This window comes from Colossoma macropomum, unplaced genomic scaffold (genome assembly GCF_904425465.1).
Source record: "Colossoma macropomum unplaced genomic scaffold, Colossoma_macropomum, whole genome shotgun sequence".
In the NCBI taxonomy this organism is placed as follows: domain Eukaryota; kingdom Metazoa; phylum Chordata; class Actinopteri; order Characiformes; family Serrasalmidae; genus Colossoma; species Colossoma macropomum.
Window position 1 is genome coordinate 1346502 of NW_023495965.1, and position 23499 is coordinate 1370000.

At 46.1% G+C, this 23499-nt stretch overlaps 2 protein-coding genes across 4 annotated transcripts in view; one reads left to right on the plus strand and one right to left on the minus strand.

Annotated features, from left to right (window-relative positions):
- nacc1b (nucleus accumbens associated 1, BEN and BTB (POZ) domain containing b) lies at positions 1–19193 on the minus strand. Of its 2 annotated transcripts, none has more exons than XM_036564282.1 (6): positions 18222–19193; positions 5998–6147; positions 3916–4771; positions 2389–2674; positions 1801–1898; positions 1–833 (listed from the first exon to the last, which is right to left on the minus strand). In XM_036564282.1, exons 2-6 carry the CDS (start codon positions 6121–6123, stop codon positions 544–546), a joined length of 1656 nt encoding a protein of 551 aa, XP_036420175.1. In that variant the 5' UTR covers positions 6124–6147; positions 18222–19193; the 3' UTR covers positions 1–543. The 2 variants fall into 2 exon arrangements, with proteins under 2 accessions (XP_036420175.1, XP_036420174.1); XM_036564281.1 differs by lacking the exon at positions 18222–19193 and adding an exon at positions 15724–15832.
- Positions 17863–23499, plus strand: part of trmt1 (tRNA methyltransferase 1) — a 13982-nt gene continuing 8345 nt past the window's right edge. The window contains exons 1-7 of one of the 2 annotated variants that reach the window (XM_036564279.1): positions 17863–17958; positions 19203–19593; positions 19711–19918; positions 20256–20443; positions 21205–21320; positions 21955–22067; positions 23064–23212. In XM_036564279.1, coding sequence (XP_036420172.1) covers positions 19229–19593; positions 19711–19918; positions 20256–20443; positions 21205–21320; positions 21955–22067; positions 23064–23212 — 1139 coding nt within the window. In that variant the 5' untranslated portion in view covers positions 17863–17958; positions 19203–19228. Of the gene's footprint in view, positions 17998–19202; positions 19594–19710; positions 19919–20255; positions 20444–21204; positions 21321–21954; positions 22068–23063; positions 23213–23499 lie in introns of both variants that reach the window. The other variant, XM_036564280.1, reaches the window with a different exon arrangement.

The following is a 23499-nucleotide window of genomic DNA, read 5'->3' on the forward strand; positions in this document are numbered from 1 at the left end:
AGTAAATAAAATGTCTGTCTTTTAAGTATTTCACAAACCACTCTGAATCTCAACCACTGAATTACGGGGGGATTTTGAAAATCTGGTGGAATTCCCCTCCATCTTCTGTATAAATCCCGAGGCCAGCGAGCTGACAGAACTTTCTGGACAGATACATTCATGATGGAGACAGACAGTGTTTACAGACCAATAAAGTGCTTGCTTTCTCACTGGCCCCGCCCATGCTAGTCCCGCCCCTCCTATTTTAACACACCCTTCTTCTCTGGTCCTGCCTCTTAAACTCTTCTTTGGCCCCGCCCCCTCTTTGGGAATGTGTGCTTAACTCAAAAGAATGAGAGCAGAGAGAGAAATCCAGCATTTCACCTAAAAAAAGAAAAAACTGACCTTTTATTTATTTAAGCCACGCCCCCTCTCCCTCCGCTCCGCCCTCTCTCTCTCCAGTCTGGTTCAGTAGCATACACAGTGATGCTTTGCATCGTTGGAAAAAATGGACTGATGAAAAGGAAGAGAGGATCGGAGCCGTCGCCATGGCGACCGCACTCACTAAAACACGTCTCCGCCCACGCCCTGCAGCGCCTCAGCAGAGGCGCCGTCTGAGCACGGCCCGCCCTCCACGACGGGCGCGTCAAACGCAGGCTCCGCCCCCAGGGCGTCGGCCTCCGGCTTGTTAGCGTCGGGGAAGAGGTTAGCGTAGGCGTCGCTCTCGGCCATCAGCTGCTTCAGTTTGGGGATCCAGCTCTTCCTGACCACGCGGCGGGCGTTAGTGCACATGTCGGCCGCTATCGCGTTCATCTCGCTCTCCTTAAAGCTCGGCGCGAAGTTCTGACAGTAAACTGGAGGAAAAGAGGAGAAAATACAGATAAATAACACAAAAAAAATAATACAGAAAAATAAAACAGAAATAAAACAGAATAAAACAGAAAAATAACACAGAAAAAATAACAGATAAATAACACAGATCAAACAGTTCACAACAAAACTTCACAACACCTGCTGAGGAACAGTGTTAATTCACAACTGTGTGATTCAGTTTGATTCTTTACACACGACTCAATACATCAGTAAATCTCAGATCTCCATACGATTCAATTCAATTTGATTCTGTAAGAAACCTTTCAATGTAAATTTCTCTACAATTCGGTTATTTTTGTATAATTCTGAATTTTTTCTGTATAAAACACTGAAACTGACAGTTGTGGATACGGCGAGTAAAACAGGTCCAGATCTTCTATTATAGATGTTTATGATCCCCTTACATTCAATCATAAACATCTGATAAATGTATTGATTTCAGGGAGGTCAAGCTGATGTCAGGTGAGGTCAGGTTATTGTCAGGTGAGGTCAGGTTGATTTCAGGTGAGGTCAGGTTGATTTCAGGTGAGGTCAGGTTATTGTCAGGTGAGGTCAGGGTAATGTCAGGTGAGATTAAGCTGATATCAGGTTGAAGTCGGTGATGTGAAGTGAGGTCAGGTTGATTTCAAGTGAGGTCAGTCCGATTCAAGGTGAGGTCAGCTTGATGTCAGGTGAGGTCAGTTTATTGTCAGGTGAGGTCAGGTTATTGTCAGGTGAGGTCAGCTTGATGTCAGGTGAGGTCAGTTTATTGTCAGGTGAAGTCAGTTTATTGTCAGGTGAGGTCAGGTTATTGTCAGGTGAGGTCAGGTTATTGTCAGGTGAGGTCAGCTTGACATCAGGTGAGGTCAGGTTATTGTCAGGTGAGATCAGGTTGATTTCAGGTGAGGTCAGGTTGATGTCAGGTGAGGTCAGGTTATTGTCAGGTAAGGTTAGGTTGAGGTCACTCACACTTGACTGCGTGGAGGACTCTGTTGTCCAGAGGTTTCCTGTTGGGGTCGTTGGTGGACGAGCGAATCCCCGTCCCACAGCTGTTAGCCAGAGTACTCCTAAAGAGAGAGAGAGAGAGAGAGAGAGAGAGAGAGGAGAGAGAGAGAGAGAGAGAGAGAGAGAGAGAGAGAGAGAGAGAGAAATGAGGGAGGAGAACAGATAATAATAATATTAATAACAATAATAATAATACATTATAAAAAATAACACACAGAGAGCAGTAATTTCAAACCTTCAGCTGTTCACACCTGGTGAAACACACTACGACTCAGAAGTCTGAAATATTTCATAATTCAATAATCCTCACAGTGTGGACGTAAAACTTTAAGACAGATGGTTTAGAGCGTTTCTAGACACCAAGAAATTATTTATAGAGGTTTAATTAAAAACGTAATAAAGTATATGCACAAAATCACGTGTATATACTTCTGTCTATTAAACCATAATCATTTCATTAAGGTAATTAATCTCATTATAACTCATTATAAACACATAAACGCTCGTGTTGCCGTGAGCTCCGTGTGTGCAGATCGGCTCACTGCGCCGTACCGGTCGAAGAACGCGGCCAGCAGGCGGCGCAGCAGGACTTTGTGCCGGGTCCCGGCGCTGACGTGGCAGTTCATGAGCTGCGCGCGGGAGATGAAGACGCTGGTTCCGCTCACCAGCTCCAGCTTCTCCGCCGGGTCGCCCTCCTCATACAGCCGGGGGTGGCAGCGGTTCCCAATCTGGGAGATCAGCTCCGTCGGCAGGGAGGAGAGTTCTGGACGCACCCGGACCCCTCTGCCTCTCGACTCTACGGTCAGGTGGTCCGGCAGGGACTCCACCCGCTCTCCAGCTGGAACACACAGAAGAACGTTCAGAACCGAACAGCATCAGCCTTAAACAGGAGGACAGCACTGACCGCTCAGATCACACAGGATAACGTTTTAAAACTGACTCAGAGCTGTTTAGATCATTACTCGAGAAGGACGTGAGCGCTCGGTGAGAAAAGCGCATCCCACCAACCAAGACAGGACTTCGAGAAGAAGGTTCGAAGGTTCGACTAAGTGACTATTAAAGCTAAAGACGATATTTTGGTAAATAAACAGTTTAAACACAAAACAAGCGTCAGTCAGTCAGTGGTTCACTGTCAGTCAAGCCCCACTTTGGTGTATGTGAATCTGTGATCTCTTAAAAAAGAAAATATAAATATGAACAAAACCTTCCATCTTCACTTTTGTTGTTTTTTGGTTTTTGGCATAGTTTTTTGAAAATCTTCACATAGTGTGCCGATTTCATGATAAACGGCCCAAAAGTCTGGTTAATCCAGGGTCACACTGCCTGACTTTTACCCTGATTTTAACCCTAATTCTCAGTCTGAGTCTGAGCTGGTCGACTCTAGTCTGCAGATTTTTGGGTCAGTCTGAGTCGACAGTTGGAGAGAGAGTCGAGTCGTGTCTGAGGGGCGCAGACTCAGATTTACTGCCTCCCGATCGCGTTTCAGAGCAGTCAGAGTTTATCAAACGTTTGATTTTTCGACCCGACTCTGAGTGCAATCTAGAGTAAACTGGTCAACGGCTCAGTCTGAACAGACTCCTCCAACAGCCAATGAAAACTGAGAGCACGAAAGAAGAAAATACAGCAAGTAAACAAAGATGAATGGTGAAAAGTGTTTCACATGTGGAGCGAAGCTTTTTAATGAGCTGAGTTTAAGGTATGATGGAGTTTATGAACATTTAAAACTCTAAAAATACCAAACTGACCACATTTTAAATCAATGATCTTCACTTAAACATGTTTACCTGCTGCTCCTTTACTGTGTCAGTGCACACGGCAGAGAAAACAGCAGCAGCAGCTCCACATTTGTTTATTAATATTAATTAAATAATAACAGTGTAAATAGTGTAAGTGCTGTAAACAGTCTACAACGTTGTGTTTGCTGATGGTGTTCCACAGGGCTCAATTCTAGGCCCGTTTAAGTTTTGTACTGAACTCTATTTAATAGCTTTATTCAGGCCACTGTTTATATGACAGGTGGAATCAACAGAGCACAGGTGAGTGATGTATGTACACTATCTGTCTGTCTGTCTGTCTTACCTGCAGCCCCCACGTTCATCATGCTGTACATGGTGTACATGTTGCAGATCTGCCTGTACTGATCTTCAGCCGTTTCGTCTGCGAGTTCCTCCTCTTCCTCGTCGTCGTGGTAGGAGATGGGTGAGTCGCTGGTGTACATGCTCAGCGTGGCCGGGCTGGTGCCCTCCGGAGTGCCCCCACCGCTAGCCCCCCCGCAGCTGCTACTGTTATTGTTGTTGTTGTTGCTGTTAGCCGCCACGCTTCCACCCAACATCGCCGCACCCTGAGGAGGCATACCTCGCGCTACTTCCTGTGAGAAGCGTGGGGCCTTCCTCATCCCTCCCCCTCCTCCACCTCCTCCTGCCCCCCCGCCCCCTTCTCGGCTGCCCCCCTCCCAAAGCCGTTTAGCGACCGGTGTGCAGACCACTGAGTACGGAGACCCTTCCTGCTGTTGCTGCGGCTGCTCCGTCTTCACCCTCGACACCAACGAAAGCGGAGTGAGGCAGGAGGCGGGGCGTCCGGGTGCCGTGGCGACCACGCCCCCTCCCATAGCTCCGCCCACTGGGCTCTGGGGCTCAGAAGGTGGCATCTCCTCCGTGTGCAGACCCTGCGAGTCGCAGCTGGGGGAGCTGACTTTGAGGAAGAACTCGGTTCCCTTTTCCATGATCTGCTGGATCTGCAGGAAGCCGGCCGTGTACATGAGCAGGAACTGATCCCCGATGTTCATGCTGAGCCGCCCCGTGTAGCAGAAGGACAGGATCTGCTGGAAACTCTGCGGCTGCACGGCCGGCGGCAGCTCCACCACCGAGCTTTTGGCGCCAGAGTTGAAGAGGTCGCGGAAGTAGGAGCTGCTGGCGGCCAACACGGCGCGGTGGGCCTTGGAGAGAACATAGGGGACACCTGAAGACGTGTTCATGATCTCCGTATTTTGTTTTTCAGAGGTTTTAACAAACAAATCAGCAGCTCCACGTTTCAAACAGGCCGGTACATGTTTACATTTTTACATTTAATGTTTGCACGAACTGAAATCTAAGAAATGTAATGAAAGTAACATAATAAGGTGACCTCGTAAAGGGCTGCCATCCAATCAGTTACTGGTTAATATGCAGTTCATAATCATAAAATCATAAAATTAGTGAACACAAAATTCACGGACAGTTTTATTATTTATGAATTCCGCCACTTGCGTATATGTACTAGTAGGAGTGTTTCAATTAGAGCGGAATATTTTAACAGCCTGAAATCAACAAAAAAAGTCTGATTTGTGATTAAATGATCAAAATTACTGCTAATAACATCAATAATATCAGCAATAACATAAAAAAACAGAAAACAACAGACAATACTAATAACTGCACTTAGTAACTCCTGTACTAAAGTGGAGATATTTATTTTTACATGCACATTGATATAAACAAACACTATGATCTATTTAAAAGCTTTTGCTTTATACTACCTACTTAATACCTGCTAGTAAAACCATCGTCTATTAGAATATGTTAGGTATAAAGGGGAGACAAAATAAGCTAAAGCTTCAGCCTAAACCTTTTTGGTCTATATTTTTTGTTTTGTTTGTCTTTGCTATTAATTTAAGACCTTATTTTTTAGCTCTTTCTATGTATTTATTTTGGAAATTTAGAAACAAGAACTGAAATAAATTTCTACTACTACTACCCTGCTGACACAGCTTGGCTAGTACAGCAGAAGCTCATATACTGCAGTACTATGTTTTTATTATGCAATACTATAATACTCTAAATAATGACTACGTTTTCAATAAAATAATCACAATAATTCTACTACCACTTCTAGCTCCGGCCAGTAGAGGGAGCACCTCAACCCCTAAATTCCACTGATGAGTTGCTGGTTGCTCATGATTTATTAGCTCATTACTGAAACATCTACTTGAATTCCATCATATTATATAAAATGATATGTAAATGATATGTAAATAAGGTACTTGTTTTCACGACCTCTGATCACCTACGACAGTTTCCTGAGTCAGACACGGAGTCGTTCGTACGTCATTCGGGACGGTTAAGTCTGCGCTCGTTTATTCTGATAAATAAGGGCCAGTAACTTTAATGCATCGGCCACTCCTACCTTGAACGTGTGTCCCTTGACCACCACGGAGACGTCGCAGTAGAGCCCCTGCAGCCGCTGCTCGTTCAGGCACTCCAGGACGTTGTTTCCGAAGTTGGGGATGGCCATCTGCAGCGTCTGAGCCATATCAGCGCCTCAACACATCAGGATCTGCACAGGGAACACAGAGTATACAGAGTCACAACACAGTTAAACATTCAAATCCATTAAAAAACAGAACTTCCTCTGAATATACAGAGAACACGGTGAACATCCACTACGTGGCCAAAAGTTTGTGGACACCCGATTATCACACCTATATGATCTTGTTGGATGTCCCATTCTAAAACTATAGGCATTAATATGGATTCGGTCCCCTTTCATAACAGCTTCCACTCTTACGGGAAGCTTCTACAAGATTTCGGAGAGAGTCTGTGGGAATTTGTGTCCATTCATCCAGAAGAGCGTTTGTGAGGTCAGACACTGATGTTGGACGAGAGGGTCTGGCTCACAATCTCCGTTCTAGTTCATCCCAAAGGTGTTCAGTGGGGTTGAGGTCAGGCTCTGTGAGGGCCACTGGAGTTCCTCCACACCAAACTGGTCACTCCATGTCTTTATGGAGCTGCTTTGTGCACAGGGGCTCAGTCATGCTGGAACAGGAAAGGCTCTTCCCCAAACTGCTGCCACAAAGCTGAAAGCAGAGAACTGTGTAAAATGTCTTTGTGCTGCAGCATCAACATCACCCTTCACTGGAACTGAGAGCACAAACCCTGAAAAACAGCCCAGCCCATCATCCCTCCTCCACCAAACTCTACTGTTTATCCCTCCTCCACCAAACTCTACTGTTTATCCCTCCTCCACCAAACTCTACTGTTTATCCCTCCTCCACCAAACTCTACTGTTTATCACTCCTCCACCAAACTCTACTGTTTATCTCTCCTCCACCAAACTCTACTGTTTATCCCTCCTCCACCAAACTGTACTGTTTATCCCTCCTCCACCAAACTCTGTTTATCCCTCCTCCACCAAACTGTACTGTTTATCCCTCCTCCACCAAACTGTACTGTTTATCCCTCCTCCACCAAACTCTGTTTATCCCTCCTCCACCAAACTCTGTTTATCTCTCCTCCACCAAACTGTTTATCCCTCCTCCACCAAACTCTACTGTTTATCCCTCCTCCACCAAACTCTACTGTTTATCCCTCCTCCACCAAACTGTACTGTTTATCCCTCCTCCACCAAACTCTACTGTTTATCACTCCTCCACCAAACTCTACTGTTTATCCCTCCTCAGCCAAACTCTACTGTTTATCCCTCCTCCACCAAACTCTACTGTTTATCACTCCTCCACCAAACTGTACTGTTTATCCCTCCTCCACCAAACTCTACTGTTTATCCCTCCTCAGCCAAACTTTACTGTTTATCACTCCTCCACCAAACTCTACTGTTTTCTCCGCATACTGGTAGGTAACGTTCTCCTGACGTTCTCTCCACCAAACCCAGATTCATCATCAGACTGACAGATGGAGAAGCTGATTCATCACTCCAGAGAACACGGTTCCACTGATTCAGAGTCCAGTGGCGGCGCTTTACACCCCTCCAGCCGACGCTTGGCATTGCGCAGTGATCTTAGGCTTGTGTGCAGCTGCTCAGCCATGGAAACCCATTTCATGAAGATCCTGATGCTCAGTTCTTGTGCTGATGTTGTTTCCAGAGGCAGTTTGGAACTCAGCAGTGAGTGAGGCAGCAGAGGAAAGGCATTTTTACTCTCTACTCGCTTCAGCACTCGGTGGCTGAGCTTTTGATGCTTCCATTTCATAATAATAGCTCTTACAGTTGTCTGGGGCAGATCTAGCAGGACAGAAATTACACAGACCGACTCGTGGCAGAGGTTTCATCCTATGACGGAGCCATGTTTAAAGTCACTGAGTTCATCAGTGCGACTCATTCTGCTGCCACTGTTTGTCTATGGAGACTGCAAGGCTATGTTCCTGATTTTATACACCTGTTAGCAATGAAACACCTGAACTCAGGAGGGGAGTCCACATACTTTTGGCCACATAGTGTACAATGCCCATATTTTTAAACTCCATTCATGGTGGAGGGATACATGCAGGGCGCTGTGAGGCAAAATAGTCCCCAAAGAAAACTTATTTCAGATTTTCCACTATTTTCCATCATCAACATTCCATATAAGCTCAGAAGACTCGTGTAGGTTCACTGGTGGTTCTGGATAGTAAATAAAATGTCTATATCTGTGTTGTAGTCATGGCGACCCCTGGTTCCTATCACCACCACTGTAAAGACATCTGAACCATTTCACACCAAACCACTCTGAATGACTCTGTTTACATCTCACACACTGAATTATGGGGGAATTTAATGAGTCAGTAATCCTGTATGTCTGATAAAGCCGATCAGATCAGTTTACTGATACAGACTGGGGTGATGTCTGATTAGAGATAACGAGCAGAGGAAATAAAGCCAGAATTAAGGATCAGATTAAGAGGCTGAGTCGGTGAGCTGTGTGTGGCTGTGTGAGCGGCAGTGAGTCTGACCCACTTCTGAGTCTATTCTGAGTCGAGTCTGACAGACACATCATGTTTATCTGAACAGCTTCTAAAAATGAGCACATAGGATAAACCATACGAGTCCTCATTAGATCAGACCCTGACAGGCTCATCAGACAGACTCAGATCTCCCCTTTAACACCACCAACGCAGCACATCACACACAGCCCCACACAACACACAACCCAACACAACCCAACATACCACACACAGCCCAACATACCACACACAGCCCAACACATCACACACAACCCAACATACCACACACAGCCCAACACAACCCAGCATACCCAACACAACCCAACATACCACACACAGCCCAACATACCACACACAGCCCAACACACCACACACAGCCCAACACATCACACACAGCCCAACATACCACACACAGCCCAACACAACCCACAACCCAACATAAAACACCACATACAGCTCAACACAAAATACCACACACAGCCCAACACAACACACACAACCCAACACATCACACAACCCAACATACCACACACAGCCCAACATACCACACACAGCCCAACACAACCCACAACCCAACACATCACACACAACCCAACATACCACACACAGCCCAACACAACCCACAACCCAACATAAAACACCACATACAGCTCAACACAAAATACCACACACAGCCCAACACAACACACAAACCAACACAACACACACAGCTCAACACAAAATACCACACACAGCCCAACACAACACACACAACCCAACACATCACACAACCCAACACAACCCAACATACCACACACAACCCAACACATCACACACAACCCAACATACCACACACAGCCCAACACATCACACACAACCCAACATACCACACACAGCCCAACACAACCCAGCATACCCAACACAACCCAACATACCACACACAGCCCAACATACCACACACAGCCCAACACACCACACACAGCCCAACACATCACACACAACCCAACATACCACACACAGCCCAACACAACCCACAACCCAACACAAAACACACAGCTCAACACAAAATACCACACACAGCCCAACACAACACACACAACCCAACACATCACACAACCCAACACAACCCAACATACCACACACAGCCCAACACATCACACACAACCCAACATACCACACACAGCCCAACACAACACACAACCCAACACATCAAACACAGCCTAACACAACCCAACATACCACACACAGCCCAACACAACCCAACACAAAACACCACACACAGCTCAACACAAAATACCACACAGCCCAACACAACACACACAGCCCAACACATCACACACAGCCCAACACATCACACAACACAACCCAACACAAAACACCACACACAGCTCAACACAAAATACCACACAGCCCAACACAACACACACAGCCCAACACATCACACACAGCTCAACACAAAATACCACACACAGCCCAACACAACACAACCCAACACACACAGCTCAACACATCACACACAGCCCAACACAACCCACAACCCAACCCAACACACAACACACACAGCCCAACACATCACACACAGCCCAACACAAAACACCACACACAGCCCAACACATCACACACAGCCCAACACAACGCACACAACACACACAACCCAGCACATCACACACAGCCTAACACATCACACACCGCCCAACACAACACACACAACCCAGCACATCACACGCAGCCCAACACAACACACAACCCAACACATCAAACACAGCCTAACACAACCCAACATACCACACACAGCCCAACACAACCCAACACAAAACACCACACACAGCTCAACACAAAATACCACACAGCCCAACACAACACACACAGCCCAACACATCACACACAGCCCAACACATCACACAACACAACCCAACACAAAACACCACACACAGCTCAACACAAAATACCACACAGCCCAACACAACACACACAGCCCAACACATCACACACAGCTCAACACAAAATACCACACACAGCCCAACACAACACAACCAACACACACAGCTCAACACATCACACACAGCCCAACACAACCCACAACCCAACCCAACACACAACACACACAGCCCAACACATCACACACAGCCCAACACAAAACACCACACACAGCCCAACACATCACACACAGCCCAACACAACGCACACAACACACACAACCCAGCACATCACACACAGCCTAACACATCACACACAGCCCAACACAAAACACCACACACAGCTCAACACAAAATACCACACACAGCCCAACACATCACACACAGCTCAACACAAAATACCACACACAACCCAACACAACCCACAACCCAACACACACAACCCAACACAACACACACAGCTCAACACATCACACACAGCCCAACACATCACACACAGCCCAACACAACCCACAACCCAACACACAACACACACAGCCCAACACATCACACACAGCCCAACACAAAACACCACACACAGCCCAACACATCACACAGCCCAACACAACACACACAACCCAGCACATCACACACAGCCTAACACATCACACGCAGCCCAACACATCACACGCAGCCCAACACATCACACACAGCCCAACACATCACACACAGCCCAACACATCACACACAGCCCAACACAAAACACCACACACAGCCCAACACATCACACAGCCCAACACAACACACACAACCCAGCACATCACACACAGCCTAACACATCACACGCAGCCCAACACATCACACGCAGCCCAACACATCACACACAGCCCAGCCCAGCACATCACACGCAGCCCAACACATCACACACAGCCCAACACAACGCACACAGCCCAACACATCACACGCAGCCCAACACATCACACACAGCCCAACACAACACACAGCCCAACACAAAACACCACACGCAGCCCAACACATCACACACAGCCCAACACATCACACACAACCCAGCACATCACACGCGGCCCAACACAACACACACAACCCAGCACATCACACGCGGCCCAACACAACACACACAACCCAGCACATCACACGCAGCCCAACACATCACACACAGCCCAACACATCACACACAGCCCAACACATCACACAGCCCAACACATCACACAGCCCAACACAACACACACAGCCCAACACATCACACAGCCCAACACATCAAACACAGCCTAACACATCACACACAGCCTAACACAACGCACACAGCCCAACACATCACACAGCCCAACACATCAAACACAGCCTAACACATCACACGCAGCCCAACACATCACACACAGCCTAACACAACGCACACAGCCCAACACATCACACAGCCCAACACATCACACAGCCCAACACATCAAACACAGCCTAACACATCACACGCAGCCCAACACATCACACACAGCCCAACACAACGCACACAGCCCAACACATCACACAGCCCAACACATCAAACACAGCCTAACACATCACACACAGCCTAACACATCACACACAGCCCAACACAACACACACAACCCAGCACATCACACACAGCCCAACACAACACATCACACACAGCCCAACACAACACACACAACCCAGCACATCACACACAGCCCAACACAACCCAACACATCACACACAGCCGAACACAACACACACATCTCAACACATCACACACAGCCCAACACAACGCACACAGCCCAACACAACACACACAACCCAGCACATCACACACAGCCCAACACAACGCACACAGCCCAACACAACACACACAACCCAGCACATCACACACAGCCTAACACATCACACACAGCCCAACACAACACACACAACCCAGCACATCACACACAGCCCAACACAACCCAACACATCGCACACAGCCTAACACATCACACACAGCCGAACACAACACACACATCTCAACACATCACACACAGCCCAACACATCACACGCAGCCCAACACAACACACACAACCCAACACACCACACATAGCCCAACACATCACACACAGCCCAACACATCACACACAGCCCCACACATCACACAACCCAACACACCACACACAGCCCAACACATCACACACAGCCCAACACATCACACACAACCCAACATCACCCACAACCCCGCACATCACACACAGCCCAACACATCACACCACACACAACCCAACCCCCCACCACACACAACCCAACACATCACACACAACCCCACACATCACACACCCCACACATCACACACAACCCCATACCACCCAACACATCACCCACAACCCCACACATCACACACAGCCCAACACATCACCCACAACCCCACACATCACACACAGCCCATCACACACAACCCCACACATCACACACAACCCCACACATCACACTGATTCTAAAACAGTCTGTAAACATGGTTAGTTTAAAAAATTCTCAACTGCAAAAACAGCCTGTTTAGAATTCAGTTTTGTGATGTCACAAAAAAACTATACAATTACATGTCCTCTTAATCAATCACCAGTAGTTTAGCTCCACCCATTCATCCATCAGCTGTTCATCCCAATTCTTAAACTTCAGATTTAATTATTCAGTATCTACTATGAATTATTCAGTATCTACTATGAATTATTCAGTATTTATGAATTATTCAGTATCTACTATGAATTATTCAGTAACCACAATGAATTTTTCAGAATCCGCTATGAATTATTGATAGAATGAATTCATATGAATTACTACAGCGAAAGGAAAAGCTGATAAAGCTCAGTTACACTCACTGAACCTCTCACACAGCAAAGGTCACTCAGGGTCAGCGTATCTGTCTGACCCTGAGACACACTCAGTGACCCCTCCCTCCCTCCAGACACGACCCAGATGTGGGTTAATCAGTCATTGCAAAGGCTAACAAGGGTCAGCACGGCGGTACGTCATCGCGTTGAGATAAAGAGCGTCTCATCCTGCTGTTCTGAGTAAACAATGCAGACGGTCAGTATTAAAGAACACTGGACAGCACGCTTCACTATGAGGAGCAGAAGGATTAAGTCCAGTGAGTGAAACACTGAATAAAAATCATTCATATTCAGAGCCTTTTACAAATGAGAAAATACAAAGATGATTTACATTAAAATTTAAAAAGATGTAGAACAGAAATTAGAATATGATTAAAACATGATTAAAAGAAGATTTAATACAGAAGAAATTACACATTAAATGAAAAATGAGATGAGGATGGTATGTGCTGCTACAGGACAGACGTGCAGTACAGCTACAGTGGAGTAGAGTGTTTAAGACTGAGCTCTGTTAGATGTTCATTTATGGAATAACTCTAGAAAAGTGCATCAACAGTCAGAACTGAGTTTTCAGCTGTATTGTTTAAAATCACTGATACTTTTTAGAGTGTACATAATACGCAGGGCGCTGTGAGGCAAAATAGTCCGCAAAGGAAACGTATTATTTCAGATTTTCCACTATTTTCCATCATCAACATCATAGAGACTCAGATGTCTTTACAGTGGTGGTGATAGGAACCAGGGGTCGCCATGACTACAACACAAATATAGACATTTTATTTACTATCCAGAACCACCAGTGAACCTACACGAGTCTTCTGAGTTTATATGGAATGTTGATGATGGAAAATAGTGGAAAATCTGGAATAATAAGTTTTCTTTGGGGACTATTTTGCCTCACAGCGCCCTGCATGTATCCCTCCACCATGAATGGAGTTTAAGTTCTCTAAACTATCATAAAACAGTGTCTCAGTCATCAGGCAGTGAATTCATAACCATCTCATGTAGGAACTTTCTGTGAGGGAGCTTTTAGAGGTGGACGTCTGGTTCCTATCACCACCACTGTGAACAGTTCTGACTCGGTAAGATTATCTAGAACAAAGAACGACTCTGAACCACTCTGATTGCATCTTAACAATTATGGGGGAATTTTGGAAAATTGGTGGAGTTCCCCTTTAAAGGGTTAAACAGAGGTGCAAGGGTCACATAGACTAGTAAAGAGGAGCCTCGTGCACTACTCTGTCCAGTGAAATCACCAAAAAAACTACATCATACACACAGACCCTGCATGCATGCACGTGCATCCATAAAAATGAGCCAACGCGTTACTATTGCTGCTACTCAGAGACCCGCCGCGCGCGCGATCATCACAGACCTGTCAGTGGTAAATCAGCAGCACGCGCTGGCACTGCTACTGCTGTGCTGCCTTTGTCGTCGATTTAGGACATTTCTGTCTCGCTCGTGCACCTCACCAGCAAGCGCGCGCCTCCTCTTTTGCAAAACAGTCCTTAAATCTTACGCATGCACGCGCTCATCCTTTAAAAAACTCCGCGTCTCCCAAAAACAATGCCCCCAAAAAATCCAGTACCGTCTCTGCAGATGTCCCTCGATGCATTGCGTGCACGCTCCCCCCACCCGCGTGCACAAAAATAGTGCGACCAATAAATTATTTAGCTCCACATTCCGTGAGGATGCACCGCGCGCGCTCCAGTTGCCCTGCGGATGGTGATGCGTGCGTGCATGCATGCACGAGCGGGAGGGGGGGGGTAATATTTTGCAAGCACGCATGCACATGCACGATTAACGCTGTTTGCTTTTTTGTCTTTTTTGCATGCACATGCACTTTAATGCTATTTTTTGCATGCACGCGCATGCAAGATGAGCGCTCGTGCCACGTGGTCTTATTTTGCACGCTGCATCAGATGCATTAAAGCCCCCCCTTCGCTCCTTTTTAGGGATTTTTTAGGAATGTAAGGATCCCTCCATCAACAGGTCATCCCAGGACAAATGCAGCAATCAGGAGGGGAGGGGTGCAGACTGCACTCCGAGGGGAGGGGAGGGGCAGGCAGGCGCGAGACGCGTGCTAAAAACACACAGCTTTACTGTTTAATAACTTTATTTCTGCAGCTGTTATTAGTTATGAAAGTTGTAATAAAAGAAGAAATAAATGCGTGCAGTGGGGCGCGAGGAAGTTTCCCCGCCCACTGACCCCTTTAGCACGAGGCTGAAGTTGGCTTCTCATTCGAATTGTACCGTTCCACCTTAAATGGTGCAGCAGTGACTGTGACAGTGCCTGAGGCGCCAGAATGTAACTGCTGCACCATTTAAGGTGGAACGGTACAATTCGAATGAGAAGCCAACTTCAGCCTCGTGCACGCTTTCCCCAAAACATACCCCAACAAAAACCACCTCAAATGCCCCTCCACGTGCCCCAATACCCCTCCTCCCTCCAGACTCACCCCCTCAGTATGTGAGTGATGCAGCAGCTCCTGTGTCTCTCCTGCCGGGCGGCCATTCGTGGAGCGCGCAGGAGCGCGAGCCGAGCGCAGAGAAATGGAGGCACGAGCAAATCCCAAAAGGAGGAGCACCGAGCTACTGATTATTAACTGATCATACATGAACATACTGTACATATACAGTCAGACACGGGGGGTGTGGGGGGGGGTGGTACATGTGTGTTCAGGGTCGATATGGTTTTTATTCTGAGCTGCAGTTTCGATATTTTCCGTGTCGAAAGTGCGTCATTCTGCAGAGCGCTGGTTATATTATACATACGAAAAAAAAGCCCAGTCATTTCTGAGTGGGCGTGTTCATAGCATAAGCTCCGCCCACGACCGCTCTGATAGGGTGCTCACAGACGCGTAAGTGCCGCTAGCCCAACCTACTTTGTTCCAATAGGATGCACAAGCCCCGCCCCTCCCCGCCTACTTTAACCTGGTCGTTGACAGGGAACAAGGTGATGATGCTGATGGTGGTGAGGATGATGGTAATGATGAAGGTAATAATGGTGGTGATGATAGTGATGATGATTATGATGTTAGAGGTGGTGACAGTGGTGATAGTGATTGTGGTTGCGATGATGATGATGATGGTTGTGATGATGATGATGGTTGTGATGATAGCAATGATAATGATGGTAATAATATTGCTGATTATGTTAATGGAAATGATGATGATAGTGGTGGTGATAATAATAGTGATGAAGATGATGATGACCATGATGATGGTGATGGTGATGAGAATAATGACAATGGCGATGGTGATGATAATGATGATGATGATGTTGGTGATGATGGTGATGACGATAATGAGGATGATGGTGATGAGAATAGCAATGATAATGGTGATGACAATAATGACGGTGATGGTGATGACAATGATGATGGTGATTGTGGTGATGATAGCAATGATGATTGAAGGTGATGACAATAATGATGATGATGGTGATGATGACAATGATGATGGTGATGATGATAATGATGGTGATGATGGTGATTGTGATTGTGGTGATGATGATGATGATGATGGTGATTGTGGTGATGATAATGATGATGATAATGATGATGATGATGACAATGATGATGATGACTGATGATGATGGTGATTGTGGTGATGATAACAATGATGATGGTGATGGTGATGACAATGATGATGATGTTGATGACTGATGATGATGGTGATTGTGGTGATGATGATGATGATGGTGATTGTGGTGATGATGATGATGATGAAGATGATGATGATGACAATGATGATGATTATGGTGATTGTGGTGATGATAATGATGTTGATGACTGATGATGACGGTGATTGTGGTGATGATAACAATGACGGTGATTGTGGTGATGATAACAATGATGATGGTGATGGTGATGACAATGATGATGGTGATGGTGATGATGAGAATGATGATGATGATGATGATGACTGATGATGATGGTGATTGTGGTGATGATAATGATGATGGTGATTGTGGTGATGATAACAATGATGATGGTGATTGTGGTGATGATAATGATGATGGTGATGATAATGGCAGTGATGACAGTGGTGCTGGTGGTGGTGATGACAGTGATGTTGAGGATGGTGATGAATTTAATGATAATTTTAATGATTATGGTGTTCAAATATTTACAATATATAACAGCAAATTAAGTAGTTATAGTATTTAACACCACATTAAATACAGTTCCTAATTAAATATTCACATTGTGTTTACATCCCCCATAATTCCCGCGCTGTACAGTAAACACATCATTCACATAGTTAAAATGGCATATTTTATTCAGGTATTGATTAATTCATTCATCAAGTTATCTAAACCAGATTGATTTCTCTCCTCATTAATATTATAATCTTCCGATATTTGCATAATAACCCCGCCCCTTTCCCTCGCCTCGTTGTGCCTCAGTGCGGCTGCTCTTGTTCGAGTTAACCGTCATTCTAAAGTGAAATAATCTAAACTGAGACGGAGATCTGATGTTCCGCGTCCTCGCGTCACACTGCGCTCTAGATATCACCCCACTGCGCATGCGCGGGAGTCTAGCTTTTTCTCGCTTTTTGCCTCTGCTTAGGTCTCTCGCAGCTTCCGTAGGAAAGGGAAGCGCGTGTCCATGTGACGACAGCAGCCGCGGCAGCTCGTGCTAAGAGAAACACTCACGTGCTTCGGTGCTACAGCTGCGCCGGTCCGCGGGGTAAGAGGGCGACGGGTCCGCCTGCGCGCGCCTGCTGGGGTAATCGGGGCAGGTTTGGGGCCGGTTAGCTAACGCTAACTGGAGCTGGAGCTTCGGGGTGAAGTTAGCTTCTCCGGTCCACCTTAAATGGTGCCGCAGTTACCCGTCAGCTCCGCAGCCCGAGGCGCCAGACTGTAACTGCGGCTCCCTTTAAGGTGGACCGGAGAATTGTAGAACGGAGCTGGAGTGAAAGAAGCCCGAGTCAGATTAGAGCAGTTTAGTACCTAATCCCGTATTTGGGCTTCATTTAGCGCCGGGCTGCTTTCCTGCTGCTCACAGCTCCCACTGTAGAGCCCCAACATCTCAGTCTAGACCGGAGAGACGCAGAGCTGTTCAGACTTCACTTCCTGAGCTGAGGACCCAGACACCAAGTCCTCAGTTACAGCCCGAGTTTTGTTGTGTTTTGTTTTTGTTTTTTTGGTTTGTCTTATTATTATTTTTTATTTTTTGTGATAATTTATTTTAATTATTTTGTGCTTTTTTAAATTTATTTATTATTTTCAGGTATTATTTTTTATTTTGTGTGTTTTTTCATTATCCATTTTAAAATGACCACTTAAGATAGACTCACACAGGCATGTATCTAGTTAAAGGGGAACTCCACCCATTTTCCAAATGTTCTGCCTAATTAAACAGTTAAGATGTAAACAGAGTGGTTTGGTGTGAAACGCTCTGTTCTAGATAAACATACAGAGTCAGAACTGTTCACAGTGGTGGTGATAGGAACCAGACGTCCACCTCTAAAAGCTCCCTCACAGATATTTAGCATTTACAAAAAAGGCACCCAACTAAGAAGTAGTGAAGGGAACAATAAAACACGGGTGTGTTGCTTTTCAGCCAATCAGATTGTGTGGGCGGAGCTAACTCGTATAGCTGCTTTTATCTGTTCACAAACTAATCTGCACTTGTAGGGTTTGTATTGTTGTACATGGTTCTATATAGCACCAAAAGGGTTCTTGTATTATTACAATCTCAAGCTTGTAATGATAGCAGAAATCTTTTTGGTGCTATATAGAACCATATCCAGCACTTTCTCCATCAATCTGAAGAACCATTTCACCATGTAAAGAACCCTTTAATTATGCAGATAGTTCGCTGAGTGTTCATAGTTCCATATAGAACCACTGTCTTTACTAAAGAACCATCTATTTAGGAGCGTAGATGCCATTGGTCACAAGCTCACTCCATGTTCCGTGTTCTACCAGGTAAAATCAGAGCCGTTTGGGGTTCTATGCGGCTGACTGTGGTGCTGCTTGCGGCTCAGACGGCACTGAGGATCTCACCTCGACCGCTAACTTCTAAAGCAGCTGTGTTTAGGGTCCCCTGGCCAGGCCCGCAGAGACGGTTCAGGACCATGGAGACCAGCGAAGACCCTCAGGACCCCCAGAACAACATTAGTAAGTCAGCAAGTGATGTCACTGCCCCCACAGAACCCAGAGAACCCACAGAGGAATCACAAAGCAGCCTGGATGCTCCTGCAGAACCTGGGCTGATGCCGGGAGAGACGGTGGTCAGAGAGGGGAAGGCGGCGATTTTGTTCCCCAGCGCTAACGAGGTGTTTTACAACCCCGTCCAGGAGTTCAACAGAGACTTAACGTAAGATCATCATCAACCAATCAGCGCTCAGTAGCAGTAACGCTAACCAATCAGCGCTCAGTAGCAGTAACGCTAAACAATCAGCGCTCAGTAGCAGTAACGTGCTGCCCCCTGCAGGTGTGCGGTGATGACGGAGTTTGCGCGGGAGACGCTCGCTCAGAGAGGCGTACGCATCATCGTTCCCGGGGAGAAGGAGAGAGTGGTGGTCCGTCTGGCGGACGAGAAGAACGGCGGGGAGGCAGAGGGAGCGACAGAGCAGGGAGAGAGAGAGGAGAAGAAAGAGGAGGCGGAGTTTAGGACCACGTCTGTTGGAGAGCGCTGTGAGGTGAGGAGGTTCTACCTGATGTGGCTTTGTGCTTATGGAGATGTATGCTAATGAGGCTGATTAGCATGTATCTCCATGACCAATTAGCATGGTGCTAACTGCATGCCTAAACTGTGTTAGTGAAGTTGGCTTCCAATTCACCAGCTTCTTATTGGAATTGTTCGGTCCACCTTAAATAGTGCAGCAGTTACATTCTGGCGCCTGAGGGCAGCAGAATGTAACAGCTGCACCGTTTAAGGTGGACCGGACAATTCCTGAGATTAGATCTAATCTAATTCAAACAAAATAACTTCTCGTGTGTGTGTGTGTGTGTGTGTGTGTGTGTGTGTGTGTGTAGGACGGTCTGCGTGTGTTAGAGGGACTAGCCGCATCTGGTCTGCGTTCCGTCCGGTTCTCTCTGGAGGTTCCGGGGCTGAAGAGCGTAACAGCGAACGACTGCTCCGCTAAAGCCGCCGCGCTGATCGCCCGAAACGCCAAACACAACAACGTCACACACCTGCTGGAGGCCAGCCAGAGAGACGCCAGGTCACACACACACACACACACACACACACATACACACACACACAGCTTCTAGTTTAACCTGGGGGTGGGCGATATTAAAGGGCCCATATCCTGCTTTTTTACTGTATTATGTTTTCTAACATTTATGAAATTTTATGTACCAAAATTAGCCATAATTAATTTTTACCTGGTCATTTTCCAACTTTATTCCTTACAGTTTCAGGCTTTTTGTTACTGTGCTTTTAAGACTGATATATGTAAATGAGCTCTGTTTTGGTTGGCTGAATGCCTCTTTTGCAAAGCACTCAGAGCTGGAACACTATAACTTCAGTGTGAGTGGGCGGGGCCAAACTGCTGTCGAAACTACAAAAACAACCTGTATTGACGTCACAAAAACAGGGTCGCAATTACAAACATCTACCCATTTAGCCTACAGCAGTTTAGCCCCGCCCACTCACACTGAAGTAATAGGGATGTGTTTCAGCCCAGAGACACATTACAGGACAGCCAATCCTAACAGAGCTCATTTACATATATATCAGTCTTAAAGGTGCAGTAACAGAAGCAGCTGGTTTAATAAAAGAATAAAGAGAGGCTGGGAAATGCTTCTGAATTATAACCGATTTTGGTATCGTGTTATTCCGGCCGTATCGTCCTGCCCGGCGCTGACCGTTCATTCTGAGTGAGTCTTTAAAGGACTGTGTTCTGTTTTAAAGGTAAACGTCTCCACGTTTCTGCAGGTTCTGATCAGGGCTGGTGTTGTTGCCGTTGTTTTTGTTTAGCATGTTGATGTATGAGGCCAGAGGGAGGAAGGAGCGCTATGACGTCATCGACCTCGACCCATATGGAAGCCCCGCCCCCTTCCTGGACGCTGCAGTTCAGGCCGTCAGCGAGGGAGGTGAGTTCAGGTCTCGTCCCAGTTCAGACACGAGCCCTTATTCCCTCCACTGAGACTGCACTGCTCTCATGGACCGGTATGACCACTGTTTGATGCTGTGTGACCCTTGTATGACACTGTGTGACCCTTTATGATGCTGTATGACCCCTGTATGACCCTTTTTGACCTTGTGTGACCCCTGTATGACCCTTTTTGACCTCATAGGATCCCTGTTGGACCGCTGTATGATCCCTGAACGACCCCTGTATGATCCCTGTATGACTGCTGTATGGCCCCTGTATGAACCCTGTATGACCGCTGTATGACTCTTGTATGGTCCCTGTATGGCGCTGTATGACGTTGTACGACCCATGTATGATGCTGTATGGTCCCTATGAGGTCCCTGTATGATGCTATACGACCCCTGTATGACTGCTGTATGACCTCTGTATGCTGTATAATGCTGTATGACATTGTATGACCCCTGTATGACCGCTGTATGCCATATGACTGCTGTGTGACCCCTATATGGCCACTGTATGACGCTGTTTGATCCCCGTATGTCTGCTGTATGACCCCTGTACGACGCTGTATGACCACTGTATGCTGTATGACTGCTGTATGACCACTGTATGACCCCTGTCTGACCCCTCAGGGCTGCTGTGCATTACGTGTACGGACATGGCGGTGATGGCGGGGAACAGCGGAGAAACCTGCTACAGTAAATACGGCTCAGTGTCCATCAAATCCAAGTACTGCCACGAGATGGTGAGGAACCTTCGGTCAGGAGAACCTGAATTACTGTTCTTGTGTATTAAAGTCCCAAAGAACCTCAGTCTGAGTTCTGTTTGTAGTAGATTAATTGTGCTGTTGTGGGCCACAGTATACACATACAGAGTGTGGACTAAATGACTGTATTTCACCAAAATTCCTCTTTCGTTAAGTGGGCGGTCCTTATCTTCAGTAGTGCTTACGTAAGCAGTATCCTCACCAGTCAGAAGGCTGGTGTGGTTTGCCCCGCCCACACAGCTTTAACTAAACTGTGTTGGGTCCCTGAGTTTGAGTCGCCAAGCGAAAGCATAACTGAGCTAAACTGAGGTTTAATAAGTCATAGGTTTCGGACTGTTGATGTCAGATATACGAGGTTTTCAGGGATTATGTGATCTAAGATCTCTTTAACAGCCGAAACAGAAACAGATTTTCTATTGGAAATTATTTTGTAATGTTTTGGAAATTTATCTCCTTCTGTCTCCACACTGAAGCACATCAGAGCTTCACGATGTTGGTGTTTATTACTCATCTTGCAGTGTTTGTTTGGGTATTAATCAAAAAGAAATACACGCTTCTGAGATATGAGCTCCTGCAAAATAATGACAGTGGCGTCTTTCCTAAAGCTAATTGGTCATATCTGAAAAATCCCACCATAAAATTATTCACCGTATTAAATGAGTGCTGTTCAATTAGCAAATGCACCAAATATGACGTTTGAACGTTGAGTCAAATTATATTTATTGAGATTATAAATGGACCTCGAACGCTTTGTTCTATACAAAAACAACCTGTTTTAGGTAATTAATAACTATAACTTATCAAATTTGCACTCTCAGGGTAACCAGTTAAAGCCCCGCCCACCTTTTATAACCTCTCAGAAACGGATGAAGATTATAGGTCTAAAATTCTGCAGAGTGTCTGTTGGGCAGAATGTGATCATTTCCTGAAAATAATATTGTAGATGCTGTTTATGTTTATGTTGTGCATCTTTAGGCTCTGCGGATCATCCTGCACTCTCTGGATCAGCGCGCCAACGTTTATCAGCGCTACATTGAGCCTCTGCTGAGCGTCAGCGTCGACTTCTACATCCGAGTGTTCGTCAGAGTCCGAACAGGACAAGCTAAAGTCAAAAACTCAGCCAGGTGATATATAACCTCACACAACAGACTAAAGATATACACTCAGACAGGTAATATATAACCTCACACAACAGACTAAAGATATACACTCAGACAGGTAATATATAACCTCACACAACAGACTAAAGATATACACTCAGACAGGAAATATATAACCTCACACAACAGACTAAAGATATACACTCAGACAGGAAATATATAACCTCACACAACAGACTAAAGATATACACTCAGACAGGTAATATATAACCTCACACAACAGACTAAAGATATACACTCAGACAGGTAAT